Source organism: Phaseolus vulgaris, chromosome 11 (genome assembly GCF_051622355.1).
Source record: "Phaseolus vulgaris cultivar YP4 chromosome 11, ASM5162235v1, whole genome shotgun sequence".
Taxonomy (NCBI): domain Eukaryota; kingdom Viridiplantae; phylum Streptophyta; class Magnoliopsida; order Fabales; family Fabaceae; genus Phaseolus; species Phaseolus vulgaris.
The window spans coordinates 9,062,930-9,087,136 of NC_143508.1; the positions used below are offsets into that span (position 1 = coordinate 9,062,930).

A 24,207-nucleotide genomic window follows, 5' to 3' on the forward strand; every position below is an offset into this window, starting at 1 on the left:
GCTTGTTTCATTGGCTTCTAATTTAAATATCTTGATTTTTATTTAATTATTTTCAACAGGTCTAGGTGATCTTAAATTTTTTTTGAAGATAAAAGCATCCAGTTAAGACTATAGAATTATTTGGCAAAGTGACCTTCTTGTAAATACCAAAAATGTATTTTTTTTATTTTCTTTTGCGATTATTAATTTTATTAAGTTTACATAAAAAAAAGATAGTATGATATAGTAAATAGGTGGTTACATATAATTATTTAAATATAGTTTTTTTGTTACCTTCAAAGAATGTCTTTCCAAATTGACATTTTCCATTATCGTGGAATATTTTGTAAATTAAAATATGAATTTCTTTTTGCAAAAAATGTTATTATTTTATATATTTAGATATTAAATATATTAGTTTCCATTTTCTAGCAAACATCTTACACTGTTTTAACTTATTTTTCTATGTTAAGTTCAAGTTAAAAAAAATGAGAGAACTTCGATAACAGAGATTAAAATTGTTTATTGAGATAATACTCTTTTTTTTTTCCAATGTAACAATGCCACCTCATAGATGAGAGATTAACAAAAGAATCGAACCAATTAAAATTTTATTCAACTTGGACCGATCCGGTTCGTCGGGTTGGTTCTTTGCAAGCCAAACTTTACTTTGCAACCGGGCAAAAAGCGCGGGAAAATGTCTTGATAGGATATTTCCCACTCTCAGCAGCTTCTTCCAAACTCTCATAACCTTAATTCAAAAGAGTCTACGCCAGAATCATCTTTGATCTCGTTGAGGCAACAATGGGCGGCGATGGTCGGCGACGTGATCGGAGAGACACCAGAGCACCTAAGAAGCGGAAGCTGAACCGCAGCCCCGAGGATGAGCTCGAAGCTAAATTAGGGTTCGATCTGTTTTCAGAGGGCGAGAAGCGACTCGGATGGCTACTCACTCTTGCATCCGTAAGTACAACAATACTATTGCAATTCACCAGCATTGATTATGTGTGAATTAAACCGTTATCACATAGCTACGCTGAATGAGTGATTGAAATGCAAATGTCTCGTTTTTTGGTTCCTGTTCACAATATACAGTCTCAACTAGTTGGTTTGCTGCAATATATCATTCTGATGAGCTTATTCATGTTTTTACATACTTTTGCAGTCATCTGTTGAGGATGAAAACAGTTACAAAGTATACAGTTGTGTGGATCTTTACTTTGTTACACAGGTACTGTTTGGGGTAAAGCTTGTTTTTGTTAGAAGTTTTTTTCCTCCAAAGAGTGACCTGGTTTAAGGAATGATTTACTGATTGGATCCTGCTTGCAGGATGGCTCTTCATTCAAGTCAAAATTCAGATTTCGGCCGTACTTTTATGTAGCTACAAAGGTAGGTGTGAACATTCAGTTGTATCATATGTGGGGCTGTGGCTATAAGTTTGGTCTAAACTTCGCGTTCATTGCCATTGTGGATGTATTCTGATTCAGTGTTTGTTTGTAGCAACAATCACGATGTTGGTGTTAATTATGATTGTATAAATTTAATTTAATAGGATAAAATGGAGATGGATGTTGAAACATACCTGAGAAGACGCTATGAAGGTCAGATTGCTGATATTGAAATTATAGAGAAAGAAGACCTGAATCTTGTAAGCAATTTATAGATGTCCTGTCTGCTTCACTTTGTCTGATAGATGACAAACATCTTTAAAAATACAACATTCAGCTCCAGTAATATTTTTAATTGGATTTGATTTAGCTATTTTTTTTTTCCAGAGTCTTCAGAAATTAAGTGAATACACTTTGTCTTCATATAGTCTGCCATTAGTTTCTTGCTATTGTTTGTGCATTTGACAATGGCTTTCTGAAAATTAAATCTTGAGGTTGGATTTTCTTTAAAATTTTAATTTTGCTTTGATTCAAATAGGTTATACCTGCTTCCTTTATACTTGCAAATGGATTCTGATGCTTTCATGATTATTGACAGAAAAACCATTTATCTGGGTTAAGAAAATCTTATTTAAAGCTTTCATTTGATACCGTACAACAATTGATGGACGTGAAGAGAGACCTCATGCCTTCAGTTGAAAGAAATAAGGCTAAATCTGATACCACAGAAGCCTTTGTGTCCATGTCAACAGAAAGAAGGTAAATCACTTTTAAAATATTCGCATTCGCATATCACTTCCTTTATGCAATGGCATATTTTTTCATCTCAGATAATTGTAGTTAAATCTTTGTTCTTACCTGATCTTGTTGCTTAGCAGAGAACATAAACCTCAGGATTTTCTAGATTGCTTGACTGATCTTCGAGAATATGATGTTCCTTATCATGTTCGCTTTGCCATTGACAGTGGTACCTTTTGATATTTCTTTTTTTGTGCTTTTAATGTCTATGCTGTTATCCTATTTTCGATTGCTACGCCATTGTATATTTATCATGACACTTACAAAAAAATGTGACCTAGATATACGGTGTGGCCAGTGGTATGATGTTGGAGTGTCTAATAATGGGGTAACACTTGAGAAGAGGACAGATCTTCTACAGCGCGCCGAAGTTCGTGTTTGTGCATTTGACATTGAGACCACGAAACTTCCATTAAAGTTTCCTGATGCTGACTATGATTTAGTTATGATGATTTCATACATGATAGATGGTCAAGGGTATTTAATCATAAATAGAGAGGTAAGTGTCATGATAATTTTCATGCCATCTCTCCTGCATTCTGGCTCTGTTATTTAATTGAAGGAAATCACCATACATCTTGTCAAAAGCCTCTTATCATCAGTATTCTCGTGATCAATATCTTCTGATTTCTTTCTCTTTCTTTTAAAAAATGGTTCATTTTATTCAGATTCTTTACTTGCAAGTGGTTTATATTTCTAAAACATCCCCAATTTTGTATGCACACGAGGTTGATTGATTTGCAATAAAATTGAATATAATGTTGCGATCTTATTTTTTGAATTTTAGATATGCAACCAGAGATAACAGAATCTTTTTCAATAGCAAAGTATGTAGAAATTGAAATATAACAAATTATTCAGTTATTAAGTATCAAATGTGGTTGTTAACTGATCCAGAAATTGCACCATGAGAAACTGTAATGTAGGGCATTAGTCATTGTCATGGACTAATAACTTTAAATAATTTATTTTCTTTGTCCCCAGTGTGTTGGGGATGATATAGAGGATATAGAGTACACTCCAAAACCAGAGTTTGAAGGGTGTTTTAAGGTGACAAATGTTCAAAATGAGGTAAGGGTACTTGTGAATCCACAAGCAACAGGTTTAAAATCTGTCCACTGTGTGGTTTTCCTTATTTGTAGTGATGATGAGTCTAATTTGTTGAGATTTGTTATTTTATTTTTTTCAGATTGAGCTTCTTAGATTGTGGTTTTCTCATATGCAAGAGGTGAAACCTGGTATCTACGTGACTTACAATGGTGATTTTTTTGATTGGCCATTCCTGGAACGAAGGGCAACCCATCTTGGATTAAATATGAGTGATGTATGTTGTTTAAGCTTTTGCTTTTGGCAATTGACTTATGTTAAATAAAATGTGCTTCATTGCTGATAAAAAAAAAATGTGCTTGCTAGCATTTCCTGCAATTTTCCATCTCTTTAGGTTGGATGCATGTATATTTTTTTTATTAAAACCTTTTGAACTTGTAGAATGACAACTGTTCCCATAGTATTTTGAACTTGAGTTTGACTGTTATGTCACAAAGTTTTGGGACAAGTCATGTATGCTTGTTATTCAGGTTTTCGTTTTTATACTTATTGTGAAGCTGTGGAACCCATTAGTTTTCTTTTTAAATTCATTTATTTGGTATTTTTTTTCTTCTTCTATTTTCATCCTTGTTATTTAATATTTCAGGAATTGGGATTCAAATGTGACACAAATCAAGGGGAATGTCGTGCTAGATATGCTTGCCATTTGGATTGTTTTGCTTGGGTTAAACGTGATAGTTATCTCCCTCAGGGGAGTCAAGGTCTGAAGGTACAAAGTTTGATCTCGATTTCTCAGCTGTTTTGCATAATTTCTTTTATTAATCATGAACGTTATTCACTTCATTACGGTTTTCCTACCATGATATTATTTTATTTTATTTTTTAAAATTTTGGTTGATCTATGAATTTCATTGAAGTAGTGGACTAAACCTATGTATAGTAAACTGATAGATAAGTTCCAAACCATTCATATTTTGTTGTATAAAGAAAGAAACTAAATTAACACATAGGATTTTAAAGTAAAGCTGACATCATAGTTTTAACGTGGGGATTAAACGATCACCCCTGGAGTTGCAATTAAGGTAATGCAACTAAGGTGGGCTACGGGTGATTGCAAATAAGGTGGTTTTCTTATATTTTCTTCATGCCTAGGACTTCCAACTCAGTGTGGCAGATGCTAGTGAATCCAACCCAACAATCAATATAGGATGAGTTTTAATACCATCTTAGAATTTGGGTTTAATTTAATCATATCTTTAGTCAATGTGAGACCTTGATGTTGCAATTAAGTAAATGCCACAGAGGCTGCTACTAATGGACTAAGGGTGACAATAGTTAAGGTGACTTTCCCGCTCTTACCTATGAAGCAGTATCTGAGTATTGATAAGAATCATAAGACACAGTAGACCATTTTATTAGATTCATTGTATTTGATATATTTAACTCCTTTCGTCACAATTTATTGGCATAGCAGTCTTCCTGTAAGATTTTAATTCTTTAGCCAAATTCCATTTTGTACATCGTGAAACAACTAATTGCATTACATTCTAAGATTGAAATTTAATGCAACAAACAGAGAGTACTGTTAGTGAACACTTAAAAAAGTGAGCTTCGAGCAAAGAAGAACATTTTCTCTCTTGCCAACAAAAAGCACATCCTAGCTACTATTTGCCTTGAATAGTTTTTCTTTGTGTAGTCAAGAAGTCTTATGAAAGATATGAACCTGCAATGCCCTAATAATGTTCTTATGTAATTCAGAACTGCTAGCATTGAGACTAGAATTATTTTACATGAAAACTGAACTAGCTTATTTTATTTCCAGCCCTAGGCATCAACAATACAATGTAGAAAAGGCAAAATAAGCTACTTGTTCTAACTTCTCTTTCATGAACCATATTAAATATATTTTTGAAAAAAAAATGTTTTTTCCCATTCAGCCAGTTAAAAAATTAGGAAATCAGTTTGAATGACTAGGAATTAAACAAGAAAACAAATCTAACCATTTATATGGCCAATATTTTCATGGGCCCAGCTCACTTTTGGAGCAAACAAGTGATAAAGTGTCATGTTTTTCTGTTGGAGATCCCACATTGACTAGAGATTAGGAAATTTCATAGTATATAAGTGGGTGCAAACCTCACCTCATTAGCCGGTTTTATGGGATTGAGTTAGACTTAAAATTCACTTCTTAATATAGTATCACAGTCATTTTCGAGTTTATCCTAGCGAATGTTTGTTAGGCTTATCAGGCCACCTGCTATTGGATCGTTATCGGACCACCCATAATACGTTATCCCACGCACGAGCTGTCACTCTCGGCGTGAGGGTGTGTGTTGGAGATCCCACATCGACTAGAGATTAGGAAATTTCATAGTATATAAGTGGGTGCAAACCTCACCTCATTAGCTGGTTTTATGGGGTTGAGTTAGGTTTAAAGTTCACAATATTTTTTATGAATTTTTCTCGTGCATATAGTCATTCAGGCTATGTGGCTAAGCTATCATTCTAGCTATTTTCTCGGGCCCTTAATATCATTGTTTGTCTTGAAGAGAAGTTTTATGTTTTATAATTATTTGTTGGGAAATGAATTATTTTCTAGAGATTTAAGAGGAGTATAAGAAATATGAAAAACATTTGATGATACCGACTTAAAATATTTTAGAGTGTCTAAGATTATCTCTAAGGATTTATTCATCTTTATATTTTATGATTTTTTTTTCAATTAGAAACTTTATAGTTAGTAAGGATATATATAAAGGAATAAAATCTCCTATAACTATTACTGTAATCAACTTATATAAAATGGACTCTATCTTATACTACACACAGTTTTAGTCCAATGTCTCTCTTACAAGTTACATTACAATTATAGCCAACTAACCAAATCAGTTACAGCTAATTTATAACTATCTACTACACTAATTGCAACAGTTTTATTTGATACAAAGGAGTTAAACACTCACGCTTAAAAATTTCTTTTTCGGTGTGACACGAATTATCAAGCTGGAAATGTATCATTTATTTTCAACCATAACAGAAATGTAAGCAGTTTTATCCTGGCATCCTGTAACTGCAGGAGGATGTGTTGTGTGCATGAAGACAAACTAATATTTGCTCAAGAAGTTATGGACTTAACTATGCATAATTTATTTACTATATTGGTAAAATCATTTTAGAATTTTATATTTGTTAGTTTAAAAAGAACTTTTTTTTTACATTAAATTGAACAGTTTCCTTGCATGTTATAATAAGTAAAGCAGGAATTAGTTCTCAGCTCATAAATTTCTAATTAACCAAGTTTGTCCTTTCTTCACATGACATTTCTTTGTTTTTCTTTAGGCTGTTATAAAAGCAAAGTTGGGATATGATCCATTGGAGGTGAATCCTGAAGACATGGTTCGATTTGCAAAGGAAAAGCCCCAGGTATGAGTCATTTGAAGTGATGTCTTTATTTTTTATTAAATTGATTTGATATGATGTATTTGGTATGAATAATTTGAACTAGTGAAATAGAGTGTGAATTAGTAGTAAAATTATTTGAATACCTTTTGTCTTGTTAGCCTTGATTGTTGTGATTATGGCAAATATAGAGCTTCTTAGGTTATCGGTGGGGCCTAAATCAATCCCAAAAGCTAGCTCATACGATGAAGGTTGTCTCTCCACTTATGTACATTATCTTGGCACTGTCTCTAGTTGATAATTTAATCTCACAAAATCAACTTGTGAGACGAGGGTTTCCCCACATGTATACATTGTTTTAGTCTTATCACCAGTCGAAGTGAAATTTGGGTTTTTCTCCCAATACCCTGGTCATGCCTAACACTATTATATGTATTGACATGCTTATTACATGGATAATTTGGTCGGTACCCCTTTAATGGATTTATGATAGACTTTGATACATTCTTAGATTTTGAGTTTGGGTTTAATTTAAACCTCAAAAGCTAACTCATAGGTTGAGGGTCACCCTCTACTTACATACATTACTGGTACTAGCTTTAGTCAATTTATGATTGGAGTTTTTCCCAAAACTATTAGGCTTGGTGTACGCGAAATATGGTGAGTGACCCATTAATTGACCTAGACTATGATATCATCTTACATATTGGGTTTGACCCTAACTTGAAACACAAACTAGTTCATTGGGTGAGAATTTCCCCCTACTTATCTACACTAATTTACCCCGAACACCAGTCATGATATGCATCTTAAGGGAAAAAAAAAATTATGAAATTGTTCATAAGACCATGCCTTATGTTGGACAGGAGCATTAATTGTCATCCCTGGACTTTTTCTCAGGGTTAGGATGTGTTCTACTTTGACATTGGAAAATCTGAAAAGTTAGGTTTCCAGGTCATGAGACATCTTAATCATTTTTTTAAATGTATTTGCAGATGATGGCCTCCTATTCTGTTTCTGATGCTGTGTCAACTTATTACTTATATACAACATATGTTCATCCCTTTATTTTCTCTCTTTCAACCATTATACCTATGCCACCAGATGAGGTTTTGCGTAAAGGTAGTGGAACCCTCTGCGAAATGTTGCTTATGGTGCAGGTGGGCTCTTATGTTCATTCCTGGTGGAGTTCTCTGCTTAAAGTTTTTCATCTAACGGCCTCTAGTTTCAGTTTAATTGTTTTTGCATCTTTTACAGGCATACAAGGCCAATGTTATATGCCCTAACAAACACCAATCTGATCCAGAGAAGTTTTATAATAATCGTCTTCTTGAGAGTGAGACTTACATTGGTGGTCATGTGGAATGTCTTGAAAGTGGTGTTTTCAGATCTGATATCCCATCTAGTTTTACACTAGAGCCATCTGCTTATCAGGTTTGTTGTTTCTATCTTAAATTACTTTACTGATGACTAGCTCTCCTTTTTATTATAAACATGCCATACAATCTTTTAACAATTTTCATATGTTTGGTTATCATTTCTTTCAATTATAGCTATTTTCTTTGCAAAATAAGGAAATCTTTTGTGTGTATGGTGGATCACTGGAACAGACATGAAAACCATAATTCTAATAGTTTATATTTTTGTAACTCCATTATGATATTGTTTATCTTTCTTAAAATATGTTTGACTAACCATGAAGTGGCATGGTTCCAGCAACTGATCAACAACCTTGATCGAGATCTACAGTATGCTGTAACAGTGGAGGGTAAGATGGATTTGGAATCTGTTTCTAATTATAATGAAGTAAAGAATGCAATCATGGAAAAGGTACTGATTCTGATTTTTGTTTGGTCAAATTTTTGTGTATTTACTTATGTATTATTATAATCATGTGTAAATCTGTAATTTAATTGTTTGGTTTTATGATTTTAGGATCATTATTTGCTATTCATATGTCATTACATTGACTAAGATATGTACATTTGTTTATTGTGATCTAAATGGCTGAATATTACAATACGCTTGAATAAGACATGACTACTTCTCATTGTGCATGCAGCTTGTACAATTACGAGATGCACCAACACGTGAAGAATGTCCCCTCATTTATCATCTGGATGTAGCTGCTATGTATCCAAACATAATTTTAACAAACCGACTTCAGGTATGATGAGGTTTGTATTTTATATTATTGCTCTTTAGCAGAATATGCAGGCTGATCGAAATAAATACTATCCAACAGAAGGGAGAGTGTATTTTTGATTAAAAAAGACAGCAAAATGCCCCAGCCAAGGAATAAAATCTTTGCCCCCAAGCTATCTGCTGAAAAGAAAAAAAGATACGCATGATCCCTATCACATAAAGATTTCCCCTATTTCTCAGTTTCACATTCTCATACTGTAGCTTTTCTTTCTCATTTTAATCTTTTTCCACAACCATTTCACCCCCCTTCTTTTAATTTCAATTGGACCTTCAATTTAGGCCTTTGTGAACACACTTGGTAGACCTTCCTTTTGCATGGGTCCCTGGTACAGGAGTTTTACTAATTAAAAATAAGTCTTCACCACTACTATAGATTGAAGAATTTAATTATCAAAACAGAGAACGTGTTTATCTATTTGAATTTTTCTGTTCCTGCATTACACTGTGTTACATGATTATTTTGAATATGTCCGTTTTAAAATATCACCAGTGTTCTCCCATTTTTCTTAGATGGTTTTTCAAAATAATGTGAATAAGACTAGTAAAAGTTAAGAGGATGACTATAATATGCAGTTTGAGCCATATTTAATGTGAATACGGCATTTATGTAGTCCCTGACGGTGTACATAAAAATACTCAGCTGGTGGCATGGAGTTTGTTGTGGTCTTACACACTTGTGATTATTGTTGATAGAGGCAATGCATCTCACCACATTATCACAGCAATTTCTTAGCTTTTTATGGCAAACATTTAGTGTGGATAAGTATTTGATAAATGGTTGGAGTTAAGGATATCGTTGTTGTTTTCTGCTTGATATGTCCCACTAGGATTGTCATCCTGAATTTTGAAATTCTGATAAATATGAACCTCTCATTCTTCTCATTCCTGTTTGCAGCCACCATCAATTGTTACTGATGAAGTCTGCACTGCATGTGATTTTAATCGTCCTGGAAAGACTTGCCTACGTAAGCTTGAGTGGGTCTGGCGTGGAGAAACATTCATGGCAAAGAAAAGGTGTAATTTTATTTTCGCTTAATGTTTCCTGTTCTGTAGATCTTTTGAGCACATTTTTGGAAAATTAAGAAATGATTGACACTTTTATTTGAAATCCTTCAGTGACTACTATGCTTTAAAGACACAGATTGAATCAGAGTTTGTTGATGATTCTGAGAACAACAAATCCTTATCCCGTTATTCTGAGAAGAGGTCATCAAAATCTTTTCTTGACCTTCCCAAGACCGAGCAACAATTAAGACTGAAAGATCGTTTAAAGAAATACTGCCAGAAGGTTATGGCTGTTTCATTGAACGTGTTTGATTAAATAATATATGATTACTAAATCTTGATGGATTCCACAGGCGTATAAGCGGGTACTCAACAAACCTGTAACTGAAGTTCGTGAAGCGGGAATCTGCATGCGTGAAAATCCATTTTATGTTGACACTGTTCGCAGGTGAGTGATGATCATTGAATATTAATTTTGAACAATAATGTTAACCTTTGCATATGTAGTTAGAAGCAGAAATTATCTCCTTATATGTTCATAATCTGAGGAACATAGATAGAGCGTGTGTTAACCTTAGAGAATTTCTACTCCGCATTTTTCTTTAGTTTGTTGTGTTGTTCTAAGCCCTTGTTTTGTGCTATCTGATTCAAGTTTCCGGGATAGAAGATACGAATATAAAGGTCTCAATAAGGTTTGGAAGGGAAAATTGTCAGAGGCCAAGGCTAGTGGAAATTCTATGAAGATCCAAGAAGCACAGGTATAAAAGATATTTGTAACTTGTAGGTTCTTCAACAATTTATTCATTTACTATGAACAATACAGTATTATGACAGGATTTAACTTTAATTATTTCATGCAAATCAGGATATGGTTGTGCTCTATGATTCATTGCAACTTGCTCACAAGTGCATACTTAATTCCTTTTATGGATATGTCATGCGCAAGTGAGTAAATTGACCTCCATATTTTATTGAAGTTTCATCATTGGAGTTCATTAGTCACATTTGCTATTTTTTCTTCTGAATCATCCCTTGCATTGATGTTTATCTTACAGGGGTGCAAGATGGTATTCCATGGAAATGGCTGGAGTAGTGACATATACTGGTGCAAAAATAATCCAGAATGCTCGCTTGCTAGTAGAAAAAATAGGAAAACCACTTGAACTAGACACGGATGGTATTTGGTGTGCACTACCGGGATCCTTTCCGGAAAATTTTACTTTTAAAACAGAGTATGCTCTATTCATATATATAATTACACTACATGTTTTGAAGTTTTAATTGATTGTGTTTCTTTTTGTGGCTTAACTAAGACAATCATTGTTTAATTTATTCATATAATGAAGAAATTTAGGAAATTGCTGACTTCCAATATTAAGGGACACTTATTTTGGTGTCTAATTGTTAATAAGGATGATTGGATGTTCTTGTATCATTCCTCGTTCCTTAAGTGTAGTTTGAGGTGTCAGCTGTAGGCAATATATTCTGTTGCTTCCTACTTTTTTACCTGTTTTTTCTTCCAAATTGTCATTTTCTCTATCTAATTATCAATCATTTTGAGTGCTGTTGATAGAATCAATTAATGATTATCATATTTAATGGATTTCAGAGACTCAAAGAAGAAGTTTACAATATCATACCCTTGTGTTATGCTTAATGTTGATGTGGCAATAAATAATACAAATGATCAATATCAGGTCAGCTTGTAATTTTTTTAGCACAATTTGATGCAGATTCTTCTGCTTCAGTGTTTTGCAGTTAGGGCAGTTGCTTTGCTATTGCTTGTTATTAATTCATTCTTTCAATTTTCTGACAGACACTCACAGATCCAATGAGGAAAACTTATACAACTCATAGTGAATGCTCTATTGAATTTGAGGTGGATGGACCATATAAGGTAAAATGTAGCCATATTTTATGATTTACATGTTTTTTTGAGTTTTACTATTGATTGACCAGTGGTAAGACTAAAATAGTATATATAAGTGGGGGACAATTCTCACTCCACAAGTAGATTTGTGGTGTTGGCTTAAGATCTAAGATGATATCTGAGTTTATTGTAGATATATTATTGGGCCACCTATCATATTATTTGCTCACAGAACCCAATTGTTCTAGGGATGAGAGAATGTATTGAGAAAAACTTAAGTCATATTTTGACTTGAGATAAGTCTAAAATAGTGTTGGGAGGCACCCTTAGGTCTCAAACCAATTTTAAGGGGTTAAGTTAGTCTTAAATTCAAATTCTAAGATTTACTATATGTAAATGACTTAAATGGCTTTGCTTTGGTGTAGGCAATGATCCTTCCTGCTTCCAAGGAAGAAGGAATTTTAATTAAAAAGCGATATGCTGTTTTTAATGATGATGGAACCCTTGCAGAACTTAAAGGTTTTGAGATCAAGCGAAGAGGTGAATTGAAGCTAATCAAAGTTTTCCAGGTATATTGAAAAAGAAGTGTAATCATCATCTTCAATTGCAATGCCATACAATATGCTCCAATAATAACAAGGATATATAATTTTATTTTCTCCCTGATGTTTGTGCGTGAGAATGATAAAGCTGTCAGTGTTTTTAATACCAGACTGATAAGTAAGGATTGTAACATTTGTGGATCAAAACTGATTGAAGTGGATGGCTTAATGTTTTTTTACGTAATGGTTGAATTTTTTAACAGAAGTTGGTGACAAAATTATACTTCGTGGGTGTCTATTTTCTGAATTGGTTCATCTAACAGCTTTGATGAAATTTTCTATGTATTTTTTATTTATACATTGTCATCACATTTAAAAGAAAACATTTTGTTCAATGTTGAGGTTGCTTTTCATTGTTATTCTGTTTTCAATTTTGTTTTATGTGAAACACTTTTCTTGTCACAGGCTGAACTTTTTGACAAGTTTCTCCATGGTTCAACATTAGAAGAATGCTATTCAGCTGTTGCTTCAGTGGCAAACCGCTGGCTTGATCTTCTTGATGTATGCTAGTTTATTTCTAGTTTCTATAATAATTTAATGATTATTTAATAGAGTTCATATATGTTTTGCTCAAATTAGTTTTAAGATACTGATGGTCATGACCAGGTACAACTTTTTTGTTTCCTTATTTTCTCAACTCATTATGTCATACAGAACCAGGGAAAGGATATAGCAGACAGTGAGTTGCTTGATTATATATCAGAATCAAGTACCATGAGCAAATCTTTAGCTGATTATGGTGAGCAGAAGTCTTGTGCTGTTACCACTGCTAGACGTCTAGCTGACTTTCTTGGAGATACAATGGTCAAAGATAAAGGTCTTCGATGTCAGTATATAGTTGCAAGTGAACCAAAGGTGTGTTCCATGTATTATATGGAAAATTCATGAATTGCAAATATGTATTTTCCTTTTTCATTCTGTCTACAGTAATCACATCATCTTTATCTCCTAGTTACTTTTATTTTAAAAAGTTATTGCCTTTGCAGGGCACACCAGTTAGCGAGCGTGCTATTCCTGTGGCAATATTTGAAACTGATGCTGGTAACTTGTTATTTTTGGGTTTCTTTAATTCACAGATAATAACAAATTTATTCTTTCATATTCTAAATAGGTGTGTATGCTTAATGTATGCAGAGGTAATGAAGTTCTATATCCGCAAATGGTGCAAGGTCTCGCATGAAGTTGCCATTCGTTCGATAATTGATTGGTCCTATTACAAGCAGCGGCTTAGTTCTGCAATTCAAAAAATTGTCACTATTCCTGCTGCAATGCAAAAGGTGTATTGAATTTTTATCTTCTTGATTTGAAATAATCCATTATTGTTTGTTCTTTTTTCTAAAGGAGTTTAATGCTAGCAGGTTTCAAATCCTGTCCCTAGGGTAGTTCATCCTGATTGGTTGCACAAGAAAGTTCGTGAGAAGGAGGACAGGTTTCGCCAACGGAAATTAGTTGATGTCTTTAAATCAATGAACAGGAATGAGCAGTCAAAAAAGCATAATGACTCAAATTGTGTCCCTCTTGTGATGGATGATGAGATTCTTAATGAGTTAGAGGACTTTGGAAACAAGAGTAGGAGTTCTACGCCCGGACCTAGACCAATTATAAGGCATTATGAAGCTAATAATGAACAAAATTCAAGGAAGCTCAGTGATCAACAAGATATGGAGCAAGAGCATAGTAAAGATAATAGCAGCAAGAAAAATGTACTTTCACCATTACAACAAAGTGAAACATGTGAAAATGTAGACAGAACTGTTGATTATCAGGGATGGCTTCAAGTAAAGAAGCGAATATGGAAAAATATCCTGGAAAGGAGAAAGAAGCAAAGGTAAAGTGCTCACTGCTACTTAAATATTTAGTTCATGCATTGATATTAGGAAGCTCTTTGGGGTGGTTTTTCCCATTTTTGCAGAGAAAGTCCCAAAAGAAAGTCTTGGGTTGTTTGAAAGAGCTAAAACAATGTATAAACCTACATCTTCTGGATCTTCTACTGAAATAATTTTCTTTTCTGCTTTATATGCCTGTAATTTTATTAGCAGACACCAGTTAATATGATAACTAATAGTGTTAGGGCATACAAAAGCTTGAAAGGGGCATTTAGCATTACTATATAAGTATGTTCTTGTAAATTATGAAATTATTTTTGTTTCAGAATTTGTATGACACTAGTCTTTAGTGTTGGACAAAAACCTGACTAGTGAAGAGATATTTGTTTCCCAGATTGGAGAAATCAAAGACATCTAATCGTGTAAATGGTGTTTCTGAACAAATGAGTGGTAAAAGGAATCCTGGCAGAAGTCATGTCAGTTCGTATCTTAAAAGGCTTGAGGTAGACTTAACGAAGTGTCACTGGCAGGTAAGGTTAAATTTTTGCAAGTAGTCAATTTTCAATATGACTGGTATGATTTTTAAAATTCCTTATTCATTTTTGTGTTCAGATAATACAACTAGTTCCCAGTTCACTGATAGGCCAATTTTTTGCTTGGGTTGTTGTTGATGGGAGTATGCATAAGATTCCAGTTTCTGTTCCTAGAGTCTTTTACCTCAATTCAAGATCCCCAATTAATGAAGAATTTATTGGTAAACGTGTTAACAAGACTCTTCCTCATGGAAGGCATAGTTATAACTTATATGAGGTACGGTACTGTGGTGTTATTGCTTCTATTTTTTTTACTTTTAATAGATTTTGTTAACCTTTTCATTTAATATCATTATTACGTTGAAAATTTGCAGGTCTCGATTAATGAAATTCAATATGGGGAAGTAAGCAAAAAACTTGCAACTCTTCTAGCGGATCCTGATGTTGAGGTCAGCATACTTACTAATCATCTTGTATGTGTGTAGGTAGTATGAACGAGGATCAAGTTAGTCCATTCAATAATATTCTTTGTATATATTAAATTTTAATAATCCAATCTTTTTAAAAGATATCACTTCATAGATGAACTTAATATTTATAAAACTTCAGACATAAATTTTGAAAATATAAGTAAACGTCTACTATAAGTATCTAATTATAGATTCCCAATTTTTTGAAAATTTGGTGTGCATAATCATTGAGATCATATCGATATAATCAATGGTTAAATTATTGGAATTTAACATATACAAAAAGTTATTGAACGGAGTAACAATTTTTTGTTTCACCTCTATTTGGTTATTAATGTGATGTAGTGTTAAAGATAGTTTTTTCTGTGTTGCCATCTATTGGTAGTAAGAGTATGCTTATTAAAATATAGTTCTAGTTATTTTTTCTTCAGAGCAAGGCAGTGAATATGCACTCTTCATTCTAAATATTTTCCTGGCATATTATGTGTCTTTCATTTTGAGTAGCAAATGACTAGATTAGTTCATGATAAAGTAGAACTTTTCAACATTGACTGATAAAAGTTGTTGTATGAACTGGTATTTTTAATATAAACTTTTAGCATACATGACTGCGGCAATGTGCAAAAGGTCAAATTGTATTCCAAACTGTCAGGATCTTTTATGTTGGATGAAATATGAGTTCTCTGAAATCTGAATTATTTCTTACAACCCGTGTATAATTCTTGGATTTATGTTACTAAGTTACAATCAAGAGTTTAAATTATATTATCAATATTATATTCATAGTGTAAAAATTATATGATCAGTGTAGTTACATGAATTTAACGGACTCAAGTTTTATGTCAGGGAATATATGAAACTAAGGTGCCACTGGACTTTAATGCAATAGTCCAGCTTGGTTGCGTATGTAAGGTGGACAAAACTGCTAATAAACGTAGTCTACAAGAACCATGGAATTTGAGTGAATTGCACATGAAGACTACGACAGAATGTGTTTATCTTGAACAATCTTTATCCTTCTTTTATTTGTACCACAGGTAAGTGGAGGATCATTATCCAGAAATTATTTTCTTCTATCATTTATGTGTTAAAAACATATAGTTGCATTTGATTTAAAACTTAAATGTTATTTTTTTATTGTTCTTGCAATATTTTTAAAGCTTTAGTTTTACGTTCATTACTCCTTTATGAACTTCAGCATCTCTGAGGGGCGGGCTATATATGTTGGATATTTTCCTGCATCAAAAGCAATATCTGTTGTGGTGGTTAATCCCTATCAAAACAAAGATTTATCTCCGAATTTTCTTGAAAGACAATTTCATGATGCTTGCCAGACGTTGTCTATTGAGCCACCTCTGAGGAATGACATTAATTTTAAGGTACTACTACATTTTTTCTGATTGTTTACTTTGTAGTATAACTTGCTTGAGCATAATTATGTCCTATATACAGGTGGACTATGTCGCACATGTCAAGGATGCTGAAACAGTGATGCAAAGAGCAATAAATGGTCACAGGTTATCTATTCTATCTTGGTTTACAATAACTCTTTTGAACATTCCTGAACTACACTTCTTTATATCTCACTAATTGTTTTAATTTCTCTCTTCACCTTAATTATCTTTCTAGTGTCCCATAAATTTCAGTATGCTGTTATTGGAGAAGTAGAAACATTTTTAGGGACGTGTAGGGTAGAGGAATTAAGCATAATGAAATTGTGGATGAAGGGTAGACTTGGAAAAAATATTTAACGCTTCATACATTTGATAAAGTGACTTTCTCTGTAAAGTAACAAGCATGATGGTTTATAAAGAAGACTAGAGGGACTTTTCTCATACAGTATGAAAGTTCTTAAAATGTGACATAAAAAGAACAGGGGGAGTTTTATCATGCAATTTCTTTTAGGACAGGTTTGTCCCTGTGTAGTGTAACAAGAGTGAAACAAGATTTTGAATCATGAGTAAAGTAGAAAACCTAGTAGCACTTGAGTTTATATTATAATATAAATAAGGTTTGTTCTGTCTGGTCTGGACTTGATTTTAACCAATAAATTCCATATTTTGAATGTCATGTATTGAGGAAGTTAATCTTATGGATCTTATGTGAACATGTTACATTTGTTAATGTTCAAAAGGAGATTACAAGTGATAACAACTTGAAATTTTTACAATGCTCAATCTTTATGATCCTTTAAAGATTTTGCGGCTTTCTGAGCTATTTATTTTATGAAATTCTATAAGCTCTGAAATTCTAAAATGCAATATTCTATTTACATATTTTGGACTGATTTATTTCGTAATTCTCTTGTAATCATAGTCATGGGAGGGAAAATCATGTGCCTGTGGTTGCTGTCATTGAATGCCCAAATGTTCAATTAGTAAAATTGGGCATCCGAGCTCTGGATGATTTTCCATGCCTGAGTATTCCTTATAATGCACGTGATAGTCAGTACCAGGTAAAAATGTTTGAAACAAGTAGTCCTTCTCTACCATGTCTGTTTTTAGATCTCTTTTTTTTTTTTTTTGTTTCTTAATATATTTAATTTTGGCATTGTTTAGATTCTTGGATGGCAACAAACTGCTGGTAAAGTTGGAATGCAACGCTGTGCTGCATCAGTCCAATGGTTAAATCAAAGAATTGCTCTCTCAAGATATGCCCATGTAAGTACTTCAATTTTTATTAGCATATCTGAGGGAAAATTATAAAAGAAATAGAGAAAAATATTTGTTTGTAAAAGAAATTTATAGTTTAGGAAAAGTTCAATTTACAAAGGTGGTTTTTTAGGACAAGTAAAAACAATGTAGCTCTCTTTACGTGCAGTTAATTGTCCCTGGAGTGGAAATATAAGTTGAGAAGTTTTATTTTATAAGTCTAACATTTTGTTTTCTTATGCATGTCTTTTGCAGGTACCGCCGGGGAACTTTGAACTTGACTGGCTCATATATATGACAGATATCTTCTTTTCAAGAGCATTGCATGATAATCAACAGGTTTTAATTTTAATTTGATTGAAGTTATTGTAATATCATTCTTAGAAAGTGGGTTTAGGTATAACTGAATCCTACAAAACCGGCTTGTTGGATCTATTTGGTCGCTATTGGACTGTTAAAAAATATCTCATCCCACTTTCAAGATGATGCAGTTTTCGGTGTGAGAGAATGTGTTGCATGTCCCACTGATTAAAAATATGGTCAACTTATAGTATATAAATGAGTGCAAATTTCACCATGTTAGTTTTGTAGGGTTGAGTAATATTTAAACATACTTCATATTACTTTTAACAAAATGAAAATTAATTGCTCTTTCTTTGTTTTTGACGTTTTACATCTTGTGTCCGCACTAGAGCAAAATAATTTTATCTTTGGTATGTTCAAATGTGGGTTTAGGTTTTTTTGGAGGAGAGGGTTGAATATTTTGTAATTCATTATATGTAGTTCCTAAAAGGATAATTCGTAAAGGAGATTTCCATTTTGCAGGTGCTTTGGATATCTGATGATGGCCTTCCAGATTTAGGTGGGATTAATGACGAACATAGCTGTTTTGTTGACGAGGTATGCCACATAGTTATTTTGGTTCTTTATTACCCCAATTTTTTGCGGACCTTAATATTTACGTCTTATCAATTTTGCAATTACTTAGTGCTCTATTCTCACAATTGTATTATTGTTGGTGTTATTATTATTCTTTGGGAATCAAATTGATTTCTGTATGCTTATGAAAGCTGCGGTTATTGTACTGTACTCAACCACTCTGAGTTTTATTTATTCTTTTACAAATATTAAGCAGTAACAACTCTTTATAACATGACAACCATGCTTAACATGTTCTTATTTTGTAAAAGATGTTATCTGTTAACAGACTAAAAATGAACTAATTCACCACTCTGATATAAAGATAAGATTTTAAACTGTGGGTTCCAATGGTTTTTGGATAAATACTATGGATGCTCAAACTGTGCCACAATTGTCTCCGAAGAATAATTTTCCCTCGTTATTAATTATTATTTGATGATTTAAACTTATATTTGATTGCTCAAATTGACTGCTGTGCTATTTGAAAATAGGTCCAACAACCTGTTCTTACATATCCTGGAGCTTATAGAAACTTAACTGTGGAGTTAAAGGTTCAATGATCTAAAGTTACTTTCTCCGTAGTGAACAATAATTTAAAAATTAACGGTGATTTAACTTTTATTTATTAATTTGTTTGCAGATACACCACCTGGCTGTAAATGCTCTACTCAAATACAGCCTAGTTAATGAAATGGAAGGAGGCACTCTATTAGGATTTGGTCATGAACATGATTCTGGAGCATTTTCAATGAATCATCAGAATGGTTTTGACGAGTCTACCTCTTGTGCACACGCCTTTCGAGTTCTTAAGCAGTTTATCCAGCGGTGCCTAACAGACACAGTGACATCAGGAAATGTTTATGCTGATTCAATTTTGCAGCATCTATATAGATGGCTTTGCAGGTTTTTACTACATTTTTTAGCCATTGTTAAACATCCACACAAAAGGGCTTATGGGTCACACTACCTGAGGTATATTAACAGTCATCCTATTGTTTTGTCTAATTAATTCCTGTTCTGCTTTCCACATTGCAGCCCTAAATCAAAACTTCATGATCCCGCTCTCCACCAGCTACTCCATAAGGTAAACAATTTACATTAAAAGAAGCTCTATAGTGAGCGTAATTAGGGGTGCTTAAAATCAAACTAACCTAATTTGAAAACAGAAAACCTCAAACTGAGATACCAAATTTCAACTAAACCCCACAGTTTGGTTTAGTTGGTAGTGTGGGGTCAAAAACCAAACCAAACCAAACTTCCTAGTGCATTAAATTTATTATTTCCATGTTGTGTTTATTTATTTTAATTGTAAGTAGATTTCATTGATTGAAATTGATTTGTTGATTAAATTTTATTATGCTTTAATTTATATAGGATGTAGATTTTTGCATTTATCAATTAAAATTATTCTTGGTGCTACTTTCTGTTAGAAATCTAGTGTTATGTTATTGTAGTAGACTTTTTAATTAATGTAGTATAGAATTTTTTGACTTTTCATCATGATTATCTAATTGTGTATTTGTGATTGTAATCATGTAATGTTTGACAACAACTAATATGTAATGTTTTGCTTTAAATTCGTTCATTGGTAATACTCTAAAGTTAAAGGGTTGTTCAACAAATAAAATGCTGCAAAATTGTTTTGAACCTGAAAAACTGAACCAACTCAAACTGCAATAGTTTGGTTTGGTTCATATTGCATAATTAATTTCAACAGAAACAAACTGTGCCGCACCTGTTTAGTCCAAAGCTGAACCAAATCGTATCATGAACACTCCTAAATGTAATTAAATTTGTTTCTTATTTTTCCTTTTCTTATCATATTTTTCTGTTCATTGTCATTTGAAAATGTACTCTATTGATAAAGACAAACAATTGTTTTAGTGAATTAGATATTCCTGCTGATGATTTAGTGCTTTCCCACCTTTAAAGTGGGTTTTTTTCCAGGCTTGTGTCCCTTGATTAGTTCATTTCATTGTGATTTAAATATCTTAGCTAAAATATTTTAATTGAATGTCACTCATTTCTTTTGATTGCATTGATATTTTTAGGTCATGCAAAAGGTCTTCGCGTTGTTGTTGGCAGAGTTCCGCAAGTTAGGTGCTACAATTGTATTTGCAAACTTCACAAAGATTATTATAGACACAGGGAAATATGATCTGTCTAGAGCCAAAGCTTACTGTGACAGTTTGTTAAGAACTATCCAATCTAGGTCAGTATTGCAAAAGCCATAGAATTAATTTTCTTTGATTATATATATATATATATATATATATATATATATATTTTGCAATCTTAGGGATCATTCAACCGAATTACATAAAGTTGTGATGAAAGAATTACTCATTCGAGTCTTTCTTTTTCTGTTAAATTCAACTTAATTGACATTAAACTGAGGCTTCTTGTTTTATGTAACCCTGTATTGCTTATTTTTGTAGAGATCTATTTGAATGGATTGAGCTTGAACCACTGCAGTTCTGGTGCTCGTTGCTATTCATGGATCAGGTATGGTCTTGTCATGATCTTTTGTTGTTCATTGTTTATACCTCACTGTTTTAGTTACTGCTGCAAGGTAATATCTAAATTTTTTCTTCAAATTATTTCAGAAGCAATTGTGAATGCCTGGGAATTGTTTTGCCACTAAGATTAATAATTAATTAGTACAGGTCTCCCAAGCATATTTGATAATTGAACTTTGGATGTTTACAAAGGCATGGGAAATAAAAAAATTCTTATAATTAATGAGAAAGTTGTTTGATATAATGTTGAGTTGTTGACCATATGTGAAATAGCATCTTTGCGGGAGAGAGGTTTTAATTCTGATGCCAAAATGAGTGTTTGAGTTTCTTCATTTATCTTTTAATCAAGGAAAATGGAAATATGCTTGATTGATGAAGCTAGTATATGATTTGGTAATGGTGTGATAGTAGTTCTTGCAAATAAATATTACAAATCCCTAGCAGTACTTGTTTCCAGTTGGCTTATCCTGTTTTGACATCAAATGCATAATGATGGTGGCCAAGTGTTGAATGATCTAATTACTAGTGAAGATATTAGTTTTTACTGTACAACTATGAAAATTTAATGTATTTTTAACGTTTGTTGAAGTGGATATAGTCGTGTAGTCTTGCAATCATTTCATTTGTCTGTTATTCACTCCAACATCATGTAATCATATATTGCTGTCATTGTGATTTTCTGCGTGTAGTATAACTATGGTGGTATACCAGCAAAATCTGATGAAGCCATGAATGATAAATCCCAAGTAGACATTATATCTAGCTGGAATATTGCTGAATACTTGCCAAAAAAAGTCCAAGTAAGTTACCTTGTAATTTTTTACCTGGAATACGGATGTGGTGAAGGGAAGGAGCCTTTACATTTGAAGATTAATTTACTGTATTGAATATTAATTTACTGTTTTTAAAGTTAAATGGCCAGTAATTTAATACAGGAGCTGTTCTGCGTACTTCATGTCTAAGTTGTTCATATTATGGCTATCTACAGGACCATTTTGTTTACATCGTTTCCGAATTCATGTATATTCCATGGAATTATGCACAAAACCAAGCTCAAATCAGGGCCTCATTGCAGGATGGTGACACATGTACTCCATCAATAAGCATTGGAACTGCAGTGGCTTTTGAATCAGAAATAACAGAATATATCAAAGGACAGGTATAACAGCAGAAGTAACTGAAATTGCATGTTTTCTTCTTTTGAAGGATTAATTTGTTCTTATTTTGTTTTTGCATATTCTATTCCACAGATTAGCTCTTACTTCGCCGACAAACTGCTAGGAATTGTTCACCATATTGGTCTTCATATGAAGCGAGTGAGCAGATCAGAAAACAACCAGAGTATTTCACCAGGCCCTGAATTACACAGAGGGGATGCTGCCTTGGAATTTATCAAGCATGTCTGTGCTGTCCTGGCCCTTGACCAAAGTGTGCAGCATGAAGTTTTGGTAATAATTGTTTAAGTAATGCTAGCTAAATTCGTTTAACAGTTATTCATTTATTCGTCTCCTAATAAAGGATGTCTTGAAGAGGGAGTTGCTATATTTTTTCTACTTGTTTTCCTTAAATGACTTATTGCTGCCTTATTATCATACTATCATATATATTATATTCTTGTGGCACTTCTGCAGTATGATGGTCTCACTTAGGAATACTTTTAATATATTTCAGAGACCGTGTCCTTGTTAAATGAATATAATTCCATAGCAGATTCATATATTTCCTTTCTTGAGTAATTTAAGTTGAATGACTTCTTTCTTCTACTGTTGATTTTCTTGTCTCTACACTTTGGTGAGCAAAGCAATAGTTCTGATTGGTTCGTTCACTTGCAGGTCTTGAGAAGGAATTTGCTCAAATATGTTGATGTCAAAGAGTTTGCTCCAGAAGCCGATTTTCACGATCCTTGTCATTCCTTCGTCTTATCCAATGTCATATGCAGGTAAAAAGTTAATATAAACAGACAAAAAAAGTGCATTAAGATTCCTGTATTCACATGTATTAATTTTGTTTTTTTGGGTACAGCTATTGTAATGACTGCAGAGACTTGAACTTGTGCCCGGATTCCGTTTCATTAACTGAGGAGTGGCGTTGTGCAGTGCCACAGTGTGGCCAGCCTTATGACCGTGAGGTGATGGAAAATGCTCTTCTTCAGATTGTAAGACAAAGAGAACGACTATACCACCTGCAAGATCTGGTGTGTATCAGGTGCCATCAGGTGAAAGCTGCACATTTGGCAGAGCAATGTGCATGTGCAGGCTCGTTTAGGTGCAAAGAAAGTGCAAATGAATTTCGTGAAAAGATGCAGCTTTTTTTTAACATAGCATCTCGTCAGAAATTCCAGCTTCTCGAAGAATGTACCTCTTGGATTTTAGAACACAGTTTAAATTGAGTACCTAGGATCAGAGTAATAGTATCATTGTATACAACGGGTCCCTGCAACTGAGATTATTGAACATTGCTCAAATTAATTCTTTTATTCCATTTATCATCTCCATGATGCAAATTACGTGTATATGAAATGTTTACCATGATCAATGAAATACTTCTGCTGTCATACAATTCAAGTTCCGAAGACCATAAGCTACTAAATTGATCATCTATTGAGCTTTCAAGAATGAATGGTATCTGCTTAAAAAGTTGTTAATGATATTTGTTTTATTTTAGTTAGTATTATCGTGAAATTTACCAAAATGAATTTACTGAAACGCATTGATAAGCGGCTGCAGTTAAGATTCTACATAGTTTTTGTGTTATACAAGGTTTAATGTAAACTATAAAATTTTCAAATATACCTTTATCTCAAGATCACTAAAAATCAGAAGAAAAATATAGTTTTAAATCTCTTGGCCAAAATTGGTTTTACAGTCATTCAAAACCAAGTTTATAAATGTATCAATTTACAGAATGAAACTCGTTAAAAATCATGTTTACCAATTCTTATACTAATACACTATAATTATCACAACTCTAAAGAATAAAAACTTAAATATGATC

At 33.0% G+C, this 24,207-nt stretch overlaps 1 protein-coding gene across 5 annotated transcripts; it reads left to right on the forward strand.

Annotated features, from left to right (window-relative positions):
- The first annotated feature begins 619 nt into the window (after window positions 1–619).
- LOC137819547 (DNA polymerase epsilon catalytic subunit A) lies at window positions 620–23,772 on the forward strand. 5 transcript variants are annotated; one of them, XM_068623432.2, is made up of 49 exons: window positions 620–942; window positions 1,145–1,210; window positions 1,309–1,368; window positions 1,532–1,627; window positions 1,966–2,126; window positions 2,246–2,334; window positions 2,447–2,664; window positions 3,150–3,236; window positions 3,355–3,489; window positions 3,859–3,981; window positions 6,552–6,635; window positions 7,607–7,771; window positions 7,869–8,045; window positions 8,328–8,441; window positions 8,674–8,778; window positions 9,712–9,830; window positions 9,933–10,104; window positions 10,175–10,269; window positions 10,474–10,579; window positions 10,687–10,766; window positions 10,877–11,053; window positions 11,431–11,518; window positions 11,638–11,718; window positions 12,117–12,260; window positions 12,699–12,794; window positions 12,948–13,148; window positions 13,280–13,334; window positions 13,428–13,570; window positions 13,652–14,121; window positions 14,514–14,649; window positions 14,732–14,929; window positions 15,027–15,101; window positions 15,969–16,159; window positions 16,321–16,501; window positions 16,575–16,639; window positions 17,439–17,577; window positions 17,681–17,782; window positions 18,029–18,112; window positions 18,599–18,673; window positions 19,186–19,245; window positions 19,335–19,597; window positions 19,730–19,778; window positions 20,746–20,906; window positions 21,133–21,199; window positions 21,903–22,013; window positions 22,202–22,372; window positions 22,464–22,661; window positions 23,046–23,152; window positions 23,236–23,772. In XM_068623432.2, exons 1-49 carry the CDS (start codon window positions 784–786, stop codon window positions 23,600–23,602), a joined length of 6,666 nt encoding a protein of 2,221 aa, XP_068479533.2. In that variant the 5' UTR covers window positions 620–783; the 3' UTR covers window positions 23,603–23,772. The 5 variants fall into 5 exon arrangements, with proteins under 5 accessions (XP_068479533.2, XP_090153502.1, XP_090153503.1 ...); XM_090297376.1 differs by having other exon boundaries at window positions 683–942; window positions 2,243–2,334; XM_090297377.1 differs by having other exon boundaries at window positions 718–942; window positions 2,464–2,664.
- Window positions 23,773–24,207: the final 435 nt, after the last annotated feature.

Coding starts and splice junctions, on each gene's coding strand:
- LOC137819547 (XM_090297376.1), top strand. CDS start 784: ATGGGCGGCGATGGTCGGCGACGTGATCGGAGAGACACCAGAGCACCT. Junction 19,779..20,745: donor TCCACCAGCTACTCCATAAG/GTAAACAATTTA, acceptor TGATATTTTTAG/GTCATGCAAAAGGTCTTCGC. Junction 22,373..22,463: donor CAGAATATATCAAAGGACAG/GTATAACAGCAG, acceptor TCTATTCCACAG/ATTAGCTCTTACTTCGCCGA.